The sequence below is a fragment of the Vollenhovia emeryi genome, unplaced genomic scaffold (genome assembly GCF_000949405.1).
Source record: "Vollenhovia emeryi isolate VEMERY1.0 unplaced genomic scaffold, V.emery_V1.0 DF939128.1, whole genome shotgun sequence".
Classification (NCBI taxonomy): Eukaryota; Metazoa; Arthropoda; class Insecta; order Hymenoptera; family Formicidae; genus Vollenhovia; species Vollenhovia emeryi.
Window position 1 is genome coordinate 136,469 of NW_011967238.1, and position 24,747 is coordinate 161,215.

Below are 24,747 nucleotides of genomic sequence, written 5' to 3' on the forward strand. Positions count from 1 at the left end.
ATTTTTTAATATTGAGAAAGAAAATCGTCTCCGACATGTGTTCAGGTACACATGCTTGTTAAATTCAATGTTAAATATTCTTATTCCAAATTGTGTTTAAATATTCTTACTAGATAAAAATTCTTACAAAATTCTTGCGTCTGTTTTCGCAGTTCCGCACCGATAAGTCGAGGAAACAAATTGAGCCGAAGGCTCTTTTGTCTCAGAAGCGAGCTTTGGACTGTTGATTGCCGTCGGTATGCCCGTCAACGGAGTACGCGTGCTGCCGGACATACCGAAGAGTATGCCGAACATGGGGATCTTGATTCAGGAGTTCGAAACGGGTTTCTGTTCGACGCCGGCCAGCTGCCAGGATACCGCGCCGAAATCGTCGACCTTGAGCCACGGCAATTTCGTCAAAAAGATTGTTGAAGCTTACGAGTCAAGCGTGAAAGCGTCCAACAGGCCTCCACGGGAACGAACTAGAGAAAGAAGTGATTTCTTGAATACTCTTGATGCCAAGAACCACAGGAACGTAGAGAAGAGCTCGGGACCCGCGATATGCGAAACGGCCCACTGGGACAACTTTCAGAAGGAATTCAACTACTTTTCGACTTCGCTCGAGACACACGAGGTCGAAGGTGACTTTGTGATTCTTAATCGGTATCACTCGGAGAGCGATGTCAAAACAGCTTCTGATGCATGGCTGGGATTCCCCCCCAAGATCAATATGTACAGCTCCATAGGCGAATTCTCGATGGAATCTCAATCCAGTCCGTCGACGAGGAATAAAACGTGGAGCCTGAAGAGGAGAAATGAAAAATTCGACGATAAAACGAGGAAGAAGAAATTAATAGTTTGCTCAAGTCCTTTGGAGGATGTTGAAGACAAAGATTTGAACTGCGAGACTCTTGACGACATCTTAACAAGCTCTTGCGACTCAAGCAATAACAGTTACAGAAATTTACAAGCTAATCTATATTGCTTTGAAGACAAACAACTCGGACTCTCCTCAACTTCGCTGCCATCGTTGAGGTCCCCCTTGAGATCGTCGCACAGTAACATATTAAATAATAATAAACATTCAAGTAGGACCCTCGATACTAAACAATATATATGTGAAAACGCCTAATGCGGGTCAACAAGGCAAGATGTAGGTAGCCCGACTTGTAGATCTTCAAATCTTTCAGAAAAATCGTGAATCTTTATACCGTTTCTTTCCACATTAGTACTACGCACCGAATTGGTTTTTCGGACATAACGCAGGTTTTTGTCTTTAAACGTGGAAATATCGAGCAGGTAAGACGCCCGTCACGGATTGAGGGAGGTCCCAGGTTCGAATCCTGGTTGGGGTAATATTTTTCGCAATAAAATTAATTTACAGGACGGGGAAAATGGGGGAAGGGAGGGGATTGAATGCTAAATATAGCATCAGAAAAAAAAATGTTAATTGCATTTGAAAAAAATAATCATCGAAACGAATACGTGAATCTGCTGACGACAATATTTCCACGTTTAAAGACAAAAACCTGCGTTATGTCCGAAAAACCAATTCGGTGCGTAGTACTAATGTGGAAAGAAACGGTATAAAGATTCACGATTTTTCTGAAAGATTTGAAGATCTACAAGTCGGGCTACCTACATCTTGCCTTGTTGACCCGCATTAGGCGTTTTCACATATATATTAAATAATGATGACGGTAGCCTAGACTCATCATCCTTTCTCGACATAACCGTTACATCTTCCAAAGATGTTTCAGAGGATCGAGATAATCTTCGGGATTCTAAACCGGTTCCAAATCCATCGTATAATCTCGACCAAAAGTCGCCGCGAGCAAAAGGCGCTTTGCCCAATGAAGCCCAGCCGGTCAAGATCGACAGCGATACCTGTATGACGTGGATATCAACCCTGGGCGACAAGCTGTCTCGAAAGAAACAGCTGAAGAAGTTACTAAAGTCGGCATTCGGCACTAAACTGTTGAACAAGAAGGTATGCAAAAAACCGGCCGAGAAGCAGCCGAATGAACGTACTTCCGACTCTGGGTTTACCGAACGATTTCTGTCCTCTTCGTCCTCTCCCTCGCAGAGATCCTGGCGCCCCAATCCCACCGAGAAACCGCCGGCGCCGCCGACATTTGGAACCTTCGGCCGCGAGAAAAACGCTTGCGTCAGTAACAAGACGTGGTCAAAGAGCTCTCGCATGGTCTTGACTGAAGTGCCCCGCGAAGAGTTTGCGAGCGAGTCTGAGCCTTCCGACTCGATCTCCTGGATATCTTCACGTGGCTCAACCACCTCCTGCAAAGAGAACCGCGGGAACGTCGTTGAATCTCCGTTGAAGAGCACGATGCTCACGAATTCTTCGACGTTGAAAGCCTCCTGTGGATACCCGCCGCATCCTGAGTGCCCTCGTCCGGCCTGGAACGGGATCCCCGAACAGCCCTTTATCGCGGAGACAAAGCCGGATCGAACAACGGAGGAGCGGATGAGATGCGACGCGAAGGAACGCGAATTTGATATGCGTGAATTGGAATCTTCAGGTACGTCGTCTACGTCTCAAACCGACCTAAACATCTCGCACTCCAAGATATCTCAGTGGTTGACTTCATCTTCAAACTGCAACTGCAATCTTTTGAGGTAATTGTTATGATAACAACATAATTTATTGTTATTAGTAACAGCACTTTGTTGTAACGTAAAAATATGATAATATAATAATGTATATGTATAAAAAATTAATGATAGATATTAATATACAACATAATATGTATAAAGATTATATCTAAAATATTATATATAATAGACTTGGCCATAATGGAGAAAAAGACGAAATTTTATTTTGGCTTTTCAGTTCTTATTCTTCGTTAAAGATAATTTAGAGATAATAAGTAACAAAATATTAATTTATACATATAATGCGCAATGCTCTTGAAACAATCGAGCGATGAAAAATGGATGATAAATATGTGTGTATGGATACATTCAGATCACGTTTGTGCAAGTCAACGTCGGCGCTTGATGGGCTCGTTCCTCAGCGGACACCGGTCAATAATGTTCTTATGTGCAAGTCCACCATGGATTTCTTGTCTACCGTGCACAATGATTCGTGCGCGCAGAGAGAATCCTGCACGCACCGTTACGCCACCGTGAGTCCGAAAAATTTGAGATTCTCCATGTCGCGAGAGAAATCGCGGGCGATCGAAAGGAGTTTCAATGCCTAGAAGGACACCGGCGCTCTTCCCCTCGGGAGGTACTTTCGGCTGGGTGGAATTTTCCAGATTGCGATTTAATTAAACTTCGCTGAAGTACGTCACGCTGGATAGTAATCTATCTAAATTACGATCAAACTGCTCGCAATCGAATGTTGGTATTTGAAAATTAATTTAACGATTGACCGTTTAACAATTATTTACAGCTCAAACTGCGCACGTCACTTTACTTAGTTCTAAGATCAATTTAATTCTTATTAGTATCGTTAGATCGACGAGAGCTACTTTGATTTATGCTTGATTCGCAGTATTCGCTGCTTACGCCGAAATGGCCGGCAAATCATTGGCAGATTTGTCGCGTCAGTTCGTTCTGATGTATTGATATTATTGACACTGCCAATCCCGAAATAGAGTTATACAATTGTCTTACTCAGGAGGATTCCGATTTAATGAGAAATTTTGATTGACAATTTAATTTACTTATCTACTGAGTCATCCCGTAAATAACGCGGTATAAAAGGGAACTTGATTTATTCTTTAGCTCGAAATCGAAAGACTTTTATCGCTAGGGAATTGAAGTTTTAAGATTAAGTAGTTGTCAATAATAATTTTGGATAAAAATTAAAAGGTCAAATTTTTTGTTACATAAATCATTGGTTTCAAAGTTGTCTTTAACGAAACCGCACTACTTATGGGATAACCCAATATTTATTTATTATCTCTATTTACATGTCTAAGACGATATTCAACAAAATTGAACTTGTACGAATCTTAAAATAATTATCTTTTGTTTAGCTTTATAGTTTTATAATACCGATTGCGATGAGAGATTATTCTTGATTAAAATTCGGTTAAGAGAATGGGCCAATTAAGAATCCGCAAAGTTAAAAATTCGATTTGTACGCGTCTCACTTGTCTCCTCTTTTTCGAGAAACGTCAGCACGAGTACCCGGAGAGATTTCCACCAAAGAGGAGGCCGTGCGATGGCGTAATTTTATCTTTTGCAAATTTTCTACCGGAAAAAGTAACATATAATAATGTCTTGCTCATTCTTCGTAAAATTTTGCAAATCACCGTCGCACACGAGAACGCATTTTTAATCTCTCCTATTCAGCATTTCAATATTTTATTCAATTAATCTCTTTCCGCTTTCCCGTGCTACGTAAAAGAGGTAAAAGGAATTTGACATTTGCGAACAGTTCCATTTACTGGTCCGTTTCTCTCGTCGAAATCGGCAGGTTCCAATACACGACAGATTCATGATATCGTGGTGCTCTCGGTCATTTCTTGCGAAATGACACGACGAAGATTCTTTCAAAGATAAGGTTATACGAAGAACGATATCATGTAATCTTTATCCTTATTGACAAAGATACTCTCCTCGAGTCTCTCGTATTTCTTCCGGAAATGTTGAAGAAGATCTCGAGTAGCAGTGAACGAATTATTAGTTGTACAACAGCGACTTCGCAGCTCCTGACGCAAAAGCTTATATGTTGTCTATTATTGTTTAGGAATAAGCATTTTTGATACGATATTGCATGCAATTGCCTTCGCGCATTATGTTCGAAAGATTAATATATACAAAATGTTTTTACTCAACTTTCAGAACTTTAAATATCCTTTCGATAAGTGTGTAAATCCTTCGATCGTCTTCTTTATGATTATTACAATTAGTGCAAATTTGTAAGTATAAATATTCCTTTAAGAAATTGGACTCATCTTATCAGATTATTTGTAGAAATTGCATAGAGATACTGCCGGCACATCCTTCGGGAAATATCCCCCAATTTGACGAAAATTATTGACGCGATGCTTCAAATTCCTAAGTTTCTTCCGTAGTTAGACGCTCGTCAGAGATGTTTACGAATCTAATATTAATGATATGCATGGAGAACACATCGTCGGCACCATAACATCGGTAAAATGGAAATTTTCATAATGCCGAGCAACGTGACGAAATTTATTTGTACCTAATAGTCGATGTCAAGTCGATTTGCATGAAGTTCGCAGTCGGGGATGATTATAGCGCTCACGACAATAATCATCCGATGTGACGATGGCAAACACGTAAAGATGGGATATGTTTGTAGAAGTTTGTTTGGTGGAGGTACTGTCTCTCTCTCTCTCTCTCTCTCTCTCTCTCTCTGTAATGTAGTGGAAACTGCACGTAACGACTCACCGAAAGGCGAGTTGTTGTCGCGGCTTTATAGATTCCCTGGGTGAAGCTGTTCATTTCGAAGAGCAACTGCCCATTTGTGTTCCGTCATGGACCTTACTCGAAACAGCGTCACTCTCTTAATCCTTCGATAGCAATGCGTTTTTCTCCCGCGGGATTGTTAGAACACAACATCCTCGCAAGTTTCCTTTCGGTCGTGATTATTTTGTTTAATTTAATCTTAACAAAATCGTAGAGCATTGTCTTAATATTGTCAGTCCTGCCAGTAAGCGATTACTTAATGGAGTTCTTGAACAATATTTCGTAGAAATCAGGGTTCGTTTGGCGAAATTGTGTAATCCATTTGAGATTAATTTGACAACACCGTATCATTTACGTTCTTCGTCGAGGAACGCTGTGGAACTTAATAATTGCTCGTGCGATATTATAATTGCAGATAATCGTAACGTGTTATTAGCGTAAACTACTGTAAACTGACAGCTGCTGTCGAGTGGTATCAGTATGACAAGCGACAAACTCGGGAATTTCATTATTGTCTATCTATCTCGTCTCGTGAAATTCAATTAATCCTCAAAACCGAATTTATCGGCTCCGTTCTTCGTCCTTTACATCCTGTTTGATTCCCGCGTGTCGAATTCGTTAAACCTTTCGCTGCGTGTACCGTAGCCATCGCAGAACTATCGCCCGTAAAAAAATCGACGATTTGAAAAGGATTGGTAGGAATTTGCTTGTTTTATATTTCCGATCTTCGAAATCAGGATTTCGTTCGACAACTTTTACATTTCTGTTCTCCCTGTTTCCATATATCCATTCTAATTCGTGGATATGCAAGATTCGATCGCGGATTACATAATAAATAGCAGGCAGGATGGTTCCTTTTCTACAGAATTAATTAGATTAAAAAAATATTGCAGCACGCGATACGTCTCTATACATCTCGCAGAGATCTGAAACGTTATTTCGCGAGGAAATACAAAGCGAGAGAAGTGCTAATTGTTAAAAAGTATTATTGTTATAACGTTCTTTTCCAATGAAATTCAAATATTTAAACTCAAGTTTCAAAAATTCGTTCCCTTGAATGTTTGCCAAATTCACTCTTGGAACATCGAGCCTGGATATCACGTACGATCGCTCGATGACGTAGGTAGTAGCGTTTGCAGTTTTCCGCCCACGTTTAAAAATGGGCAATGACGTAAGTACATCCATTGAAACTCGCCCACACGTACATACTAGGGTGATCTCCGGGGATCTTCTCTTCTATGGATTCTCCGATCAATTTCTCTCTCGGGTCAATCTTTTTGTCGCAAAGACAAAGGAAAATAACATTTTTGTTTCCCTGAAAACAATACTTACGCGATAGTTTAACGTTTAAATAAAAAGAGCATCCATGTTCAGCGAATTCGAAAGGGAAAGTAGCGAGCTGTTTTCGTCGTATAGCGAAAATGCGCACGATTAATATTGCATCGATTCTGTTTGAAAATAAAGCGTATCTGATAGGGAATTCGTGTTGTGTGAATTACGAATATCTACCTTCGATAAGCCTGTGTTTAAAGTTTAACGACAGGGAAAGTCCCCGTTGCTTAAGCATTTAGAGAAAAGGTCGAAGAAGATTTACGGTTCACCGAGCCGTAAATCTCCCTGGGATTTAGGATCTACCGTTTACGCTATTCAGATCCCGGAGGCGACGATTCCCATTATCGAGGAAGCGAGTTAACAAACTCGTTTAACCGAATTAACATCGAACCCTGTACCTCCCCATAAACTAACGCAAATTAATATGGCGAGAGGCCAGTCAACCAATAGTGGCGAAATCTCGTGTGCCCCTGTTTTGTATCATATTTTAATTAATTCAATATAGTCACCCTGACGCGAAACAGAAAGCCTCTCCTCATACATAGCGACTGCTTCTTCAAACTTTTCTTTTGTAAAAATTTATATTTTATTAAAATGTTTAAGATAATTTATAATAAATAATAGAAAATATTTATTATAAGGTGTTATTAATATATTATTATTATAAGATCATATTATAAGATAATATTATAAGATTATTATAATAATAATATAAATTATTATATTTAGAAAATTTAATATACAACTCCATTGGAAATAAAAATAAGATCATTTCTAAAACCTTTTTTTAAATATATGCTTATATGCTCTTAATAATAACTTTATAAATAATCTTACATAATTTATCTTCTTGAAAAATTCGGTTTTTAAAGAGAAACTTTTACAACTTGTCCTTTTGTAAGATAGAAATTTCATTTCCTTCAATATGGATCGTAAAACTGGGAAACCTCCACTACTTAATATAATGATTTTTTTTCCTATTTTATCGCGCGATCAGTTTGAACTATTGCGCGCAGAGGAAGGAGATCGCGTGCATCTGCTTGTGAGAGAATAACGTCGGCGGAAACCGGCGAAAGGAGCAATTTTCCGGAACGATGGCGTGGAAAATAGATGCATCGCCATTGTGGTAACATTGCTGACTGCCGATGACGGCGATTTTCTCATTTTCTTCCATTTTTCCTTACATCGACGGCCGTTGCTCGCACCTCGTAATGTCATCGTCCATAAACGAAGCGTCACGTTTTCCTGAGAAACCGCCGGAACAGAAAGTCATTGTTTGCTGAAACTTTAACTGGGGTATAATATTAGAAAAGGCATAAAAACAGGATTATTGGACCTTTCCGAACGTTTTTAGAATAATGGGAATAATAGGAAAGCTACTTGGAGAGTTTTCAAGTACTACGTGAAAAGCGTAATCCCCCAAGGACATGAATTATTATATAGTCTGTTCTTAGCACAGTTGTACGAACCTGCCTCCTCGTGAAAATGCACTTTTACTAGGAGGAAGAAAATAGTTTTTTTATTTCTTGTCTTTTAAAATCGCACATATAGAGTCCTTAATATTACGGTGGCTGCATTTCATCATTGTTTCTCATATCCTTTTTTACGTCTCTTTCATACTGAATGTTTCCACAAAGAGAAAATTGAGGCATTGTCAATAACGTCAAAAACTGTTCCATTGTTGAAGTAATGGCGTACTCGAGAGCAATAATAATCCAGGTTATATTTGAGTGAGTCGTGTGCATGTAAAATATAATGCATTGTCCCTGCAGTATAATGTATTGATAACAGAAGAATATCGTTTAATGCTAAGAAAAGAAAATGTCAAAGCTTTTGTTTTCTAACAAACAAATGCTACTTAATTATAGATTATAATAACGTATTATATGCAAAAAGGAAATTATTCACACTAACAATTGCAGTAATTGATAATATGCAACATTTTGCATTATTTTAATCTTCGAAATAAAACTTTTTACTTGTAATGTTACGCGTTCCTGATCATAAAGCAAGACGGAAGCATAAATTTTATTTTAATTCGAAAAGTGAAGAAAAACTTGCGAAAGCACCTAATGTAATACTATTTGTTTTGACCGTAGCGGTTTTCTTATAGTTCAATAAATTCGAAAATATTTAATATTTGTCATGAATATAGAATTGTTAGTTTAGATAGATCCTTTTATTATTGTAGCCACGTATAGACATTTTTCTCTCAAATTTCCGCATCGTTCACTTTGGAGCCTCTGATTATCCCGCCGCAAGCAAGACGAAGTAATACTATGCAAATTCAATGACGCCAAATTGACACGGAACACCGGTTAGAAGGAGGTTGTATCTAAACCGTAAGCAAAACACTTCGTTTGCATCCCATAATTTTTACCGAGCTATCATATTATTCTAAGATGTTATTCTTTTGTATCAAAGGATATCGCCAAAAATATTTCGTACTTTTTATGTGTGTGCGTGACCGTTTCTTTCTCTCAATAATACTTAAAAAATATTTTAATCCTTATTGATGCAGTAATCATTCTTACATTCTTAAAGAATATTTTCTTCGACGCATCATGTAACTGAAATAATTAATAAAATTTTTGGTTATTGGAAAGACATTTATTCAAAAATAATTTATTATTTTATTAAGAAAAAAATATGATATTGTAGCGCGTAGCATTTTACTCGTGGTACATTTTTCAAGAGAGAGAATATGCTTTGAAAGGGAAATACTTGAGGCTTTAACATTACTTAAAAAAAAATCTAATCAAGCACTTTTGAGTTAGTAAAGGATAATCTCTTTGATCATGCCGAATCTCTACATTTCCTGAAACTCACGATCGTTTGACTTTCCTTTGCAGCGGTGCAAGCACATTTGTGCATTATTCTACAGCTTTTGAAGTAATCTAGTAAAATTTGCATCAAAGCTAGAATGTAGATGAAGAGAATATTGTTTGAAATGAAACAGCTCGCCGTTCTCCTCGGTGTTTTTGATACTAGAATTAGCTCTTCTCATCAACAAATCCTTTACTAGCAGAAACAGGGTAATATATTTTCGCGTCGCGTCCTTTGTCAACTTTATCATTTCTAATTTAACACAATACGGGATTGTTTTACTCCGTTACCGAAGAGAAAGAGGGTGGATTAGATTTAATTTTGTCGACCTTGTCTCTCCGCGGTCTGTGACATAATTTATAAAATTTAGATTCCAAAATTATAATTTCATCAAAATGGAAAAAAGAGATTTTACGAATTTACATTTTTCTTCTTAAATTTCTTGCTGTGAAAATTTATATGTTCTCTTCGTCAATATATATCGAATTTCCTCTGCTTCACGCGTTGATGCAAACTTATCAAATCTTGGAAAAGCGTTGCACTGAGAGATATGAAATGTATAAAGGAAAATATGTCAGAAATGTGAGATTGTCGGGCTTTATATTTTTCCTCGATTTTAATATTTCAACATTTCTCATTTTCTTCATCTCTTTCTTTTGCAAGCTAGCATCTCTTTGCACAAAAAAGGAGATAAGTGTGTTTACTTGAGCAAGAATTATTCGACGAGTGAAAAGAAAAAGAAGAGGAATTATTGATAAAGACAGCAACAATACGGAAGAGAAAGATGAATACCGTTGAAATCAGGGAAATAGCTGATATTCCAGTTTCCTCCTTTCTCGCTTTTTTAACGACCGAGCTATTCGCCTACTATTTGTCAATGTCCAGACCTTCACCGCTCGTAAACAACGCAAGTCGATCGACGGTTGGTCGAAGTCCTCACGTACGACGATAACGATATTGGTTCTTTCCGCGTTGCTTTTGACATAAACCAATAAAATGTGTCGATATCAACGACACGAAGATGTTTTGACGGTAAAATTCAGTTGGTCGGTTTTATAAATGATGGTCCGTTGTGTAATATGAAGCTCTTTCTATGATGTACGATTTACTATGTAGAGACACGGATTTCGCACGTTGTTAGACAAGAGTAATATATAAAAATGATTGACACTTTTATCAGCCATAATAATAGTGATACGTTTAGTACCCTTTAGTACTCTTGCATTATTTTTGAATCAAGGAAGTAGTGAAAAAGTTCGAGATCAAGTTTTTTCAAACGACTGACAGGACATTTTACAATTGAATTGATTACAGTTAACAAACTCAAATGTATGTAAATATATATTAAATATATATAAACATATATTAAATATATAATATTTTAAAGTGCGTAGATATGTGATTTTTTCTTGTACAGTTTCTTGTAAAAAAATATCACCACTCGCAGAATTTATATTATTTAATTAATTTTGAAAAGAATCATTGAGATGTATCTGTAAACCGGTAAACTATCGGGGTATTTTTTCTATGTATTTTCTTCGCAGCATTTTAGTATGCCTGAACTACCTTTGGAAATTCTTCAAGCGTTATGAACGATCCTTGATTACTGCAAAGAAGTTCTGCAGATACTGTGTTTTAACGATACGGCTAAACTTTGCATTTCGTGAAAACTTCGTTAATCGCATGAATGACTATGATTATGATAATTGTACTTTGATATATAACATAAAACAACAATATTTCTCAATATTTCTCGTTGGAAAAGAACATCCACGAAGTAAGAAGCAAAATTTATATGTTTAAAATTATGTGAAGCAATATAAAAATGTCTGTAAATAACAAAACGATATATTAGTTATTAAATAATATATAGTTACATTTTAAATATGATTATCGACTAATGTACTTTTTATATTTTACTTTTCTTTCTGTTTGTAATTCAGGGGAGATGATTTTGCGGCCTTCTAAGTCTATACGTTTTTGCAACCTCAGATAATCGTATTACGTAGTTATATGTATTAAACAATTTTCTCGATCGATGGATAAATCGACCGTAAATTGCGCGCGCGTGATTAACAATTTGCTTCAGGCGCAAGTCCTCGGAAGTCAATTCTTCGTAACAGTACTTTGCAATTTATGAAATTGTTAATTTTCTTCGCGTCAGCTTGGAGCATGGCGCTGCAACACGCAATGAAAGTACCGATAGTAAAGCTTTTGTATATAATCATTATGTACAGCGCTGTTGAGAAATTTTCAAAGTTTAATATAAAGAGAAAGGTTGCCGATATTCAGAAGCAATTTACCTAAAAATGCTTTATTTGTACCGCGTTATTTATGTTACTCGTATGTAAACTCGTGCATTCTTACGTTATCAATGGAAATCTGTTTAAATCGTAATTTAATCGACAAATTCTTTCAGCTCCGGCTGGTACAATTACGGATTTGCGCTGTCTCGGTACGACCGTTTTTAAAATTCGCTTCGCACATGTTTCGGGAAAGGCGGCATCTTTTGAGCATTAAATCCAAAAGAGGCTGCTGTAATCAGTAACGGGAACAATTCGCATGCAAATGCTGTTGCGCGCAGCTTCACCGTCGCAGCTCACGTTCGTGCTACTACTGAGTAAAGCGAAAGTAGTTTAAAGCGGATGTAGTCGTACGGAAGAAGCGAGCTCCTGAGGATTCGCCCGACGAGATTTGATCAATCTTAATCGAACGTCGATCTTTTTAACTCAACCTGAGAGGTAAATGCTGCGTAGAGAAAATTTTCAATTTCTAATTATGCGGGGGGGGGGGAATACGTATGACACATTTTACGATTATTCTCGCATCCAGAATTTATTTCATTGCAAAATTAAATAAATGTCCCTTGTTATAGATGATATTATAAATACGAAAAATGCAATTCAATTTTATTTTCTGATATTATTTGAAGATTGTTAATGCAGGCCATTTTTCACATGTATCAACTTAATAGAAGAAACACGTCGGAGTCCACGCATTAGATATTTACAGTTAAAATACGGAGATGTTGCGATTTCTCTCACTTTTATCGCCAGCGCGCTCTCAGTGAAGTTGCAGTAGTATAACCAGATATGTGGTCATCAGTGAGGCGATCTGAAAGCAATATCGATCACATAATGATTTTCCAATATCCGAATAAAGTCCAGGTATTCGATGTATCTGAAATAACCGAGCCGTATAAATTATTATACTATTATAACGTTATTTGTGAATTAATATAAGATCGCTTCGCAATCCCTTTCTCTTTACGTTGAGATATAAAATAACAATATGCAGAATACAAAACACAAGTTGTTAATTATCGTTCATTAGACGATTCCTGAAATGTGTTTAGAGTCTCGATGAACACGCTGCGCGTAATTGCGACGTAAATATAGAGAGTGGCGTCAAGATCAGAGACAATTTCTTGCAAGAAAACCGGAGCCTCGCGTTAAGCAGAAACTCGCGGGAGCTTTAAGGGTCGGACGGCCCTCCAAGTTATGTACTCGTACAATTGCACTACTAGCTGTAAAGTTTCGCGCAAGTATTAGTTCCTAACGGCAACGTAACGACTCGAGTACACACGAGCCCTCATTCAGCTTGCAGGACTCGTGAAATCGAAGGGCGCGTTCCGGTTACGCGATTTACCAGCACGTTTGCGCTAATATTACGGTGTCCCGAATTATTTGCGAATACTGGACCGAGGTCAATCAATTAAGCTCCACTTCCTTATATCACAATATTTAATATAAAAACACTTGAACGGTGAACATTTGTTTTCCTAGTCGCGTGTCTATTGATACAAAAACGAATAGAGCTACTTGCATTTGTTGTATATTCAAAGCCCACGTTGACAAACATTCCACGCGGTATGTTCCGCGAGCACATGTGGACGCAGCAATTAATAAAAATATTTATATACACGGCGAGATACAGTTATTATTTCATATGCACGGCGTTTCAATTTAAAACCACATTTGCTTTTAATTTATATTTCGATGTAAATCCTAACGTTCATTTTCATCTCGCGGTTTTGACATAACTGTTATCTTTGCCGCTACGTATCTATAATTTTGCATAGAAATATCGCATCTGATAAACGTGACGCTTTTACTATCTCGATTGAATCATCAACGCGACGTGGAGAATACAGGAATGCACGTTCGTCTTTAAGTCGTATAGTTGCCGTGATAACATCGTAGTGAGAAACGTATTTAATTTTCCACGAGATCACCTAGGTAATTCAGCAATTTTGAAACGATGATCGATGCGAATGATTTACGTTTATTCGTAACATCTAAATAAAATAAAAAACACGCAGGTCTTAATACCGCGCAGCTCTCGTCATCATTAATCCTCTTAATCCTTCGATATACGTGTTCTACATGTGCAGGAAACGTCGCTCTCATCCGGTATTAAACTTTTAGCTAAGTTGAAATTTGAGCGACGGATCGTGAGATTAATTGCTACATACTTGCGATTGTTCTCGCGTGCATGGGAAGTAAAGTGCATGCGATATAATGTCTGATATCAAAATTCCTGTGTAATCCACAACTAGAGGTATTTAACTGTGTACATTTACACAACGATTGTTCAAATAGCGATCACAAACTGGAATAATTAATATATATATAAAGCCCGAAAAAGAATATTTTTTACACAATTAAAATGTATCTCACGTTTCTTTACATTTTTACGTACCGAACGTAATAACGGTAAGTTCACGTAAAAGCATCCGCCAGCGGAGAACTTTAACCTTCGGTTTAGAAGGTGCAATGACAATTCGACGTCGTCCTGTGTTCAGAGAGAAGTCTTTATTGCAGCCGTATAAGATATTTGCCATATGCAACATAACAAAGATACAAAAGGGAGACACTTTAAAGGAAATAAATAAGATCGCAATTAGGACAGAGAGAATACATTAACGTTTGGTGAACAAAGAATTGGATTTGACCCCTGTTGGATGAAATAAAAAGATAAAGTAGGTACGTCAAGCAGTAACGGCTTCATCCACTTACTTTATTTCTCTTCATCAATCTTACTTGCCACTCGATCAGAATCGGCCCCATGCAATTAGCCTGAAATAAATCATGTTCTTACATCCTCGAATTTAAAAAAGTGCTGTTTTATTTATATTTAAACATTGAGTTTTTGTTAATGTCTTTTGTCATATTTCTATTTAATATATGCACACCCGAGTCGAAATTTTGGTACTATTTTGATATTTTTAAGGATAATTTGCACCTACTTAGCTGATCTATAAACCTACATAGATCACCAATAACCTACTTTGATGAAATTCTATTTCTTTACTCTTCCCTTGAATCTTTAATTCTAAAAATGTTACGGCTTCATCCACTTACTTTATTTTTCGACGAACTTTAGCTCCTACTTAAAAGGACCTACTTTAATGCTAAATTGGCAAAAGTAGAAATTTCCGACACTATCAGTTTTAAAGTAGGAGTAAATTTTGTACTCGCAGTTCAACCTCTTTTACTGTCTTAGATCCTACTATGTAATAGAATTAAAGGTTCAACATAGGGCAAAAATTTCGACTCGGCTACATATCAGCCGTTTTATTTCATATAATATTGTCCAAAATTTGCACGTGCTGATTATAAATTCTTATCACATTCTTGCGTTGTTATCACTCGACACTATTTAGCATCGAGTGCAAGGGGCTGTTCTATAATACTTCGCATCGGCAGGAAAGTTTTACTTGAGACGAGGCGAAGTCACAAGCGGCATGAAGTAGTAACAGTTGGAGGAGAAACGCCAGTAGCCAGATGCTCAAGCAGGAGATTAGCGGCCATGACTGCACTTCCCACTTTTTCACGAGCATCCACTCGATTATGAAATATATGTTGCTGACGGTGTGCACGCTGAGACTGCTCAGCCAAAAGAGCAGCGACCACGAATACAGCGACTCTAAGTTCTCCGCAGTAATCATCAAATCGTTATGCAGACTCAGGATCGTCTTTTGTAATCAAATATTAACTGTTTTGTAATCTCGTTTACGATCAATTTAGCTATGATATAAATATTCGACGTTTAACTTGAATGCTTTGTATTTTATGTTACATCAGGTCGTAATTATGTCATTCTTAAGAAAACTAAATGAAACCTTTTTGCTAATAGTTCCATTGCCCTCCGCCGGTGAGGTCGGTAGATTTTTTACCGCAATCATGTTAAGATGATGAAACCGCTGGCCTAGAAAAATAGCCACCGCCACGAACTTGTAGATGGCCACCGACGTACCGATGTAGGGTATCATGTATCCTACATTCGAGGTCCATTTCTCTGAAAAGGCGTACATTCCCAAGCGATTAATTGCGATCCAGATAAGCGTGCTCACAATTACGAGGATCCAACCGGCGATCGCAGTACGCGTTTCTTTGCGAGGATGGCCCAGTTGCCTGACGCCCTCGTCGTAATCTTGTAGCGCATTCCAAATCTTGACGAAGCTGCGTCTCGTGAATGCCGCCAAACCCAACTCGTACATTACCACGCTGTAGTTCATGATCACCTGAACGATTTCATTTATTCATCGTTGATATAACAACGTCAGTGTTTTCTTGACTGTATCCCGGCATCTTCAATAATACGGAAAATTTATTGCGAAAAATATTATCTCAGCCAGGATTTGAACCTGGACCTCCCTGCACTCTAGGCGGGCGTCTCACCAATTCGACCACCGAGGCATATGATAATATTTGTCGCAATAACAGTATAAAGATGTCTACATTTTCGACTTTTGTGAACTGCGCGCCGGTAAGGCTGGTCGACCGTACACAGGACTGTCGAATATACGATTTTTAAGTTTTCTTTATACTGTTATTGCGACAAATATTATCGTATGACTCGGTGGTCGAATTGGTGAAACGCCCGCCTAGAGTGTAGGGAGGTCCAGGTTCAAACCCTGGCTGAGGTAATAGTTTTCGCAATAAATTTTCCGTACTATTAAAGATGCCAGGTATGGTCAAGAAAACACTGACGTTGTTAATTGCCGCTGGCGACATTGAAGAATTCTGATTAATTGATATAATACTCTGAGCTCTCGTTGATTTAGAAACTTGAAATTTAGATGCTTAACTTACCCTCTAAAAGTCAATCAGTGGATTATCACTGAAAAACAGTGACTATGACTTTTACAGAGTAGAATTATTGAAAGAATCGGACACAAGTTGAGGTAAATTTGGCAACATTTCTATCCAAATGATTTAAATAAGTAAAATCTTGATTTACCTATTTTTGATGATATGTCTGTACCGCGTGTAATACTCTGTTCAATCTGAACTAATTTCTTACTGACCTTTGTGTTCTCCGTTCCACCAAGAGTCCAGGTTTCTCTCTTGACATTTAGAAACCTGATAAACACTACATCGTACAAGATATAAGTGTAGAGAATAGTGGCGATTGACGTGAAGATCAAGTTAATGTTTGACGGCACCAGACGATCCTGCGAAAAGTTATAAGGAGCGAAGCCGAATACGCGCACGACGAAGATCATCGGCCAAGTGGCATTGTAAAGAGGCGAGTCTGAACCGCGTCGCTTCTTGACCCGCTTCTTCTTCAGTTTGGCGAGTATGGTCTCCACGTCGAAAGGAAGAGTTTGTAACTCCATGGCCAACGAGAAGTCGATCACAGCTTCGAATCAACGAGATCTAGCAAGCATGAGTTCCACGATGCGGCCTTCACTAATGAGGTGGAACTTGCACCTGTCTACGAAGTATTATTTACTATAAGTACTATACACTGATAGAAAAATATGTAGTGTTTGAAACCACAATTGCATAGTACAATAATTATAGTCAGGAATATCATTTTTATAGTAATTATTACTATAATATTAGTAATAGCAATCGTATAGACACAGTGATGCCAACTATTTAAAACATTTACTATAAAATATAAGCTTTTAACTATTATCCTGTTAAAATATCCAGGTAATGAATAGTAAATTAGTTAATTACTTTTATATAGTAAATGTAACTACATTTCTATCATCCACAGCACTAATCACTTGGTAAACAAAAGTGAAGTGGTTCGGAATGTCCTCACTAGAGGGACGCGCGGTATAAGACTTTCTCGTAAGAAGAAAATCGCATAGGGTGTTATAAGTACGGGTAAGTTTATACATTCGTATGAGATTACTTATCTTTTCTTTGAAAGACGCTTTCTTGTACTATTCTTTATGAGTGCAAAGCGATGTAACCAATAAACATAGTGAACGCCATTGTATTATATATAATAAAAAGCGGGAAATATTACTAATGAAAATTATATCTTAATAAGCATTTTATAGAATTAAAATAAAATTTTTTAAATTAAAAATTATCTATTTTTCGATAATTAATAAATACTTAAAGCAATGCAATGCAAGTTTTAATTTGTTTCTTATTTTTTAAATATTAGGTGCCACCTAATGAATAATTTTCTTGAATAAAGTAATATTTTTTTAATTAAGCTATTTTTTATCAGTGTATTAGACGGTTATTAGATGTCTATACTGTCCAATAGCCATCCAATATAGACGACAGTCTGACTTTTATTTTGATAACGGGATAAATGAACAATTATTCTCACTGGAGATAAATATTGGAAACGTACCGTAAACATGTGAATGTATGTATAATACTATATTGAAATAAGATTTTATATATCAATTGTGTGAAATTTTTAAGCATGAAAATGTTAGAGATATAAGCCCAAAATTTCTGTGGGACACTCGTTATAATACGCTTCCCCTTCTTCTCACCGTGAGAACTTTGCTTGGTTTCTTTGTACATACGGAATTGCTGAAGTTAATTATTTGTTAAAGTCAATTAGTGTGACGAACGCGGGGCGAAAGCAAAGTTTTACAATCGCAGGAAGGTCGATAATGTAGCTACCAATCAGGTGCATCTTCAATTTCGTGAGTAAATATTGAATCAACCAAGTCCTGAAAAGTCTGCGCGCTTTTGTTTGGTGTCCCGGAAATCACCACGTTCATCGATCAATTGCATTGTCCTAGAAAACGTAACGCCGAGAGACAATGTGGAACTACGATAGATAAAACTGTAAGGAAGATAGTAAGAAGAACACGGAAAGCGCGGGATAAATGAACAATTACGGGGAGACGTCATAAATCCTGACGAGGAAGTTTATTCTTCTTTTAACATGCAGTTCCACTTAAAATGCAATCGATCGCGCGATAAAACTAACTATTACGTTCAAAAATCCCGAACATCTCTCGCTCTTTATTCCGGAAGTTAGGCGAGTTTTAACGTGGCCCCAGGGCTATTCCGGAACTCGTCGCAGAGCTCAAACTTTTTCCGCGAGTTCGACGTCAACTTTCCGACGACGGGAACGTTATAAATCCCCAAAATATAACCGAGGTGAGAGATATAAAGGAAATAAAAAGACTTATATAATCTCGGAAATGGTAAATATTCGCGTAGAAAATTCAACGTCCGAAATGTAACAGTGAGCGCAATATATTATATTTACTGGGATTTACCCCTCGCAACCGTGTTAGCCGTAAATCATTACGTTGCGTAAATTGGAAATGTTCGGGCATGTTACAGCAGGACCGGCGTGTACTCACGCTGCGACAGGTCGAGCCCTCGAAGCGCATCGATTGTCCTGGACGACGTCGTGAGGACTACGGGCACTCGGCGCTTTCACGGCACTTTCGTCACGCGCGATAAAGCGGGATTAGAGCCGCTCGCGTAAACATACCCGCGAGACAGGCACACAAACAATGTATGCGCGCGAATACCACCGTTAAATATTATTCCACGTCGGCCCCGAATGAATAATTGAACAGCAGAGAAGAATAATAGGTGGAGGCAACCGGTCGAAGCGGATACGCCGGTAGATAGCTGTAATTGTATCGCACGAAGAGACTGCCAGTTTGTATTCAAGGCCACACGCGCCGTCGACGCGCCGATTTCATTGCACGGGATGCACCCCATTTTACTTCGATCTCCACGAAACTCTTGTAAAACGAAGAGAGATAACATCAATATATATCTATTTCGTACAAATGGCTAAGACTAGTGATCGAGCGATCGTTTCTGATCGCTTCTAAGTTTTAGATTAGTGCCCCATTTCTTGTATAAAAGATAGGATTCCGAAATTTATTTGATAACTTTTTATCAATCAAATAATTGACGAGAAGTCCTATTTTTTCCCGACAACCCTTGTCGGCGCGCAGTTCATATAAGTCGAAAATATACGCGTATAGACAACATCGTTATACTGTCATTGAGACAAATATTATCATATGCCTCGGTGGTCGAATTGATGAGACGTCTAGAGTGTAGGGAGGTCCGGGTTCAAATCCTGGCTTAGGTAATATTTTTCGCAATAAATTTTCCGTATTATTAAGGATGCCAGGTATGGTCAAGAAAACATTGACGTTATTAATTAACGCTGGCGACATTGAAGAATTTTGCTTAGTTTCCTATCTTTTACACGAGAAATTGGGTATTGATCTAAAAAAAATAGAAACGGCAGAAAAGACTACTCGGTACTTCTAATCATTTGTGATGAAATAATGCGTGGGGAATAAAAGATATTTCTCTCAAAAATAGAATAATAATAAATATTTGTCATTGATTTCCACTAGAACAATTTTAAAAAATTACCCGTCCGTTGTTTTAACAATTAAAAACGATTGAAAATAATAATATTAAATATAATATGAAATAATAATCGAATGATGATAAATTGTTTTTGCAAGGTATTTATGTCGCTGCTACAATCCGGAAATGTGTATAATTCGAGAAGAAAACTATTTTCGATCATATTTTTGTACGAAGTAATTAATAAATTATATGTTATTGTGAATATGCGCGGAGTATGTGCGTTCTGCCAACGTAAAATATAATAATAAAACCGTCAAACCATCAAAACACAGCGAGTAGCACGGAGAGTAAAATAACAATTAAATTATAATATAGACATCTTCAACTCGGGGGAACGTGAAGAGGCGTCGAATGTAGGCGAGCGAGAGAGCATTAAACGCGAATAAACAGCACGATATTAGACAGAGAAAATCTAGGGTACTATTCCATTCGGACAACGCTCTCGAGAAATGTAATTTAACGCGGACGGACGATATGCGGACGAGTGCTCGAAACAGCGAGAGAAACGAAATGTATTTTCATATATTTCCTGCGCGAAAAAGTGATGAAATCACATACCAGCCCCAAAGAATAATACAGACGACGTAGATAAATTCCATATGCGGACCGGGCGCGTTTAGGCAAGCAATTTTTCCTTGTTACTCGCATAACTGTTTAGAGAAAAATATTAATTATCCAAGTAATAGAAATAATTAGATTTTGTCAATTAATGACGTTTGAATAGCGAACGATCGATTGTGATAAATGCAATACAAGAGTTAACAGATATAATTCCACTTGACAATGGAAACAAATTTCGACAGTAAATTGTTCGCTGCTTTATGCATGTTAATCGCGTGATAATATTCCAGAATTAACAATTAGCAGGGCATGATATTACGAAGACATTAAGCACCGAGTAATTTAATTCAAATTAAGCTTAAATTAAATTTCAGCAGAATTGCGCCGGTAGATACAATCTTCGATCCTGTCGCTGTTTGCCTTCTACGAGAAAGTTCGATTGAATCGGGAAGGAACAAAAGAATTGTCAGTGGCCGGAAGAGCAGAGTGGAAAAGAGTGCTTTTAAGGACAATGCCGTGAATGCTGGCGGCGAATACCCGGTCTCTCATGCAATTAGATGGAAATGACGGAAAAAAACTTGGCGACGAAGCGACTGGGAATGCCATCCACAAATAGTCTGCATATTAAGAGAATACACATGTCACGAAAGGGGCGTATATTACGGGCGATAAGTCGCGAACGTTAAAGTGCTGGGCGATCTCGGAATGGAGTACGAGAAAAGTATTCCCGTCCGTCGCGGTGCCCACGTTATAAATTCTCTTGAACTGAAATTTAATATAAATGAAAAGGGAAAGAGACCGGCGAGTCGCGCGCGGGTTTTTATCTCGTAAAATTCATTTCAGAAATAAATCCTCGGACAAATTGGATTCTACTTAGAAGTAGGAAACGTAAATTGAATAGAAATTCTCGGCGTATTTTTTCCCATGCGAGTCTAATACGGATCTAATCCACTTTATTTTGACCGGGCAAGACAGATTAAATGAGCCAGCACGGATCGAGGAGGAAATCCAGTCATGTTCCACATTGTTTAATCGCCTCAAGATAAACGCGCACCGCCGAAGTCACCCTACGTCTCGACAGCTAATTCATTATTCCGATCGGCGCGAACGATTAAACCGCCAAATCCAGATAATGGAATGACGTGATTTTCGGCTGGAAACCTGTTCCAGGAATAAACGCTACTCCCACTTCCTGCCGTTATTTGCAACTTTTGCGACATTTTCATGAAAAGCAAAAATTGCTTCAAAAACATTGCATCATTGCCGAAACCTATTTTTCATAGCACTTTTTTTTCATTTAATTCAGAAATTAACCGACTAATATTTTTCAGAAGAAATAGGTGTAAAAATTATTTTTCCGTGAAAATATTTTACTCTATATATTTTTACATATTGTCGTAAAATTTGCTTTATTTATTTATTGATACGTAAATAATTTATTTTTAAGTAAAATTTCCGTATGCATGTGTGTAAAATAATTCAGATTAAACTTTAGAGATCATATTGGAGATTTTTAAAAATTGTAAGAAGTTTGCTCTAACAATAAGAAATGGTACAATGAATGTATAATATAACATTGCGAAATGTAACGCTGCTTCAAAGACATTATAATCTCTAAAGATTTATATATGAATTATAAATCCATGAATAACAAATATGAACATTAACTCTAAAGATTTATATATGAATTATAAGTCCATAAATAACAAATATGAACATTAACTCTCTAAAGATTTATATATAAATTATGAATCCATAAACAACAAAACAATAATTAAAATGATAACAATTGTTGCAACCATTACACAAGTCATATTAAATTCAAACAGTTTAAGTTCAGACTATGACGCGCGGAGAACATGTGAGACATCCTTATTTTTATTTTTATTTCTCAGAGTGCACATCTTAGAAAAATTATTTTGTGTGCCTGACGTATGTATTGTATAAGTACATACACTAGGACCGGTATTCATAGTCAGATCTTATATTCAAGACCGTCTTGAATTTATCTACAGATGCTGTATGAAACATTTCATTGGCTACGGAGTATCTACACTTCAGAAAGGATTTCTGTTACCGAGATAAAAAGTATTCTTGACGCATTTATATTTTGTCACAACCTCATTTAGTAGAAAAATAAGACAATGTCAAAACAAAATCAATAATTCTTATTCTCCTCTATCGAATTAAAAAAGATTGACTTACTATATTGAGACAAGAGTAACTTATATAAATATAAGTTTATATATTCTTGCGTTTAGAATAAATTTTCCCTCCGTCTTACAACGCCGTTGGCACCACGATATTCTACAAAAGACGATACATACTATCATTTTATTCTAGATTTTCGAATTTTTCATTTAAGATTAAAATATTCTTTCTCTATAATAAATATGATTGGCGCTATATCGATCCTATTTCACGATACATTGAACTGTAATAGCATTGGATCCGGAAATTTTGAATATACAGTTTTGAATATAAGATCTGACTACGAGTACCGGCCTAGAAATCACTGATCCTTCCCGTATGAATTTAGGCACAGGTAGAACACATATACATTTTCCATGTATGTATTTGCAAAATGTATAAATGTGTTGATAAGTGCACAATTCATGTGGGAAGGTATCAGTGATTCCTAATGTACGTATATACAATATACATGCTCCATTCACACGTAATTTACCAGAGAACCTCTCTGGAGAATCCCGAACAAAACGAAACGAGCGTGCCCGAGGCGTAATTTATCTGTCAACGCGGTTTCCCGCGGGACAAGCGCGAATCACCCGTTGCGTCTGTCCGTCAAAAACTTTTCTCCTCGATAGACCCGACCTGTCCAGTTCAACCACCACAATCCGCCAGAAAATCCCCCGGAATGTCAAGCCCAGCAGCGCGCGCGAGGCCGTAAAGGACCATCAAGACGAATCCAAATGTCCCGGGAGCCATGCATTGACTGCGACGCAAGCCGTCATGAGAGTGATCAAAGACGATCCGTTGAGATGGACCTGCGAGAGACACGCAACCCCCTCGACAGGCGTCTCCTACGTGACAAGGCCCTCGAATTGGTCGGCGAGCACGGATTGACCGGCACGTTTCCTCGGAATCCCCGCGTTGCTTCAAGGACTCGAGACACGAACGGGGTTAATCCGATGGTCCACGAAGACTGTTCACTTCCGCATCGCGATAATCAAAGGGGACGATAGGCCCGTGCCGTGATAACAGTATCGAACGTTTAGCTTGGGAGAAGAACGATGCCTTTTCCCATTGGGATTTTTGTATTATTCCCCTCCTGAAAGAATGGCATCCGTCCTCTATTTTCGCTCACCCTATACGGAATTAACTCCGACGTTCGGACATTTGTTTCCCTATACATATAGAGCAACATCCGAATATTATAAAAAAAACTTATTAATACACACGCGTGTATAATATTAGTAACAATATTTGCAATATTTAATATCGTCGCAATCGTCAGTTATATAAATGTAATATAACGCGCGTGTTACGCTGTTAGAAAAATATGTAGCATATTTGAAACTATAATTGCATAGTAAAATAATTATGGTCAGGAATATTATTTTCAGTAATTATTATTATAATATTTGTGATAGCAATCATATAGACACAGTGATGCCAACTATTTAAGAAATTCACTATAAAATATATATAAGCTTTTAACTATTATTCTGTTAAAATATCCAGGTAACGAATAGTAAATTAGTTAATTACTTTTATATAGTAAATGCAATCACAATAATAGTAAATGTAACTACATTTCTATCATCCACAGCACTAACCACTTGGTAAACAAAAGTGAAGTGGTTCGGAATGTCCTCAGTAGAGGAACGCGCGGTATAAGGCTTTCCCGTAAGAAGAAAACCGCATAGGGTGTTATAAATACGGATAAGTTTATACATTCGTATAAGATTGCTTATCTTTTCTGTGAAATATGCTTTCTTGTACTATTCTTTATGAGTGCAAAGTGATGTAACCAATGAACACAGTGAACACAATG

The 24,747-nt window shown here is 37.4% G+C and overlaps 2 protein-coding genes across 5 annotated transcripts in view; one reads left to right on the top strand and one right to left on the bottom strand.

Annotated features, from left to right (window-relative positions):
* The window catches only part of LOC105568505, an 82,154-nt gene extending 77,374 nt beyond the window's left edge, over positions 1-4,780 (top strand). The window contains exons 3-5 of one of the 2 annotated variants that reach the window (XM_012024215.1): positions 153-1,049; positions 1,668-2,613; positions 2,963-4,780. In XM_012024215.1, the coding sequence (XP_011879605.1) occupies positions 239-1,049; positions 1,668-2,613; positions 2,963-3,197 (1,992 nt within the window). In that variant the 5' untranslated portion in view covers positions 153-238 and the 3' untranslated portion in view covers positions 3,198-4,780. Of the gene's footprint in view, positions 1-152; positions 1,050-1,662; positions 2,614-2,962 lie in introns of both variants that reach the window. The other variant, XM_012024214.1, reaches the window with a different exon arrangement.
* Positions 4,781-12,414: 7,634 nt separating this feature from the next.
* Positions 12,415-19,206, bottom strand: LOC105568507. 3 transcript variants are annotated; one of them, XM_012024221.1, is made up of 7 exons: positions 19,127-19,206; positions 16,853-17,262; positions 15,665-16,066; positions 15,260-15,517; positions 14,559-14,618; positions 14,242-14,334; positions 12,415-12,654 (listed from the first exon to the last, which is right to left on the bottom strand). In XM_012024221.1, exons 2-7 carry the CDS (start codon positions 17,162-17,164, stop codon positions 12,604-12,606), a joined length of 1,176 nt encoding a protein of 391 aa, XP_011879611.1. In that variant the 5' UTR covers positions 17,165-17,262; positions 19,127-19,206; the 3' UTR covers positions 12,415-12,603. The 3 variants fall into 3 exon arrangements, with proteins under 3 accessions (XP_011879611.1, XP_011879612.1, XP_011879613.1); XM_012024222.1 differs by having other exon boundaries at positions 12,587-14,151; XM_012024223.1 differs by lacking the exon at positions 12,415-12,654 and having other exon boundaries at positions 14,261-14,352.
* Between the last annotated feature and the right edge of the window lie 5,541 nt (positions 19,207-24,747).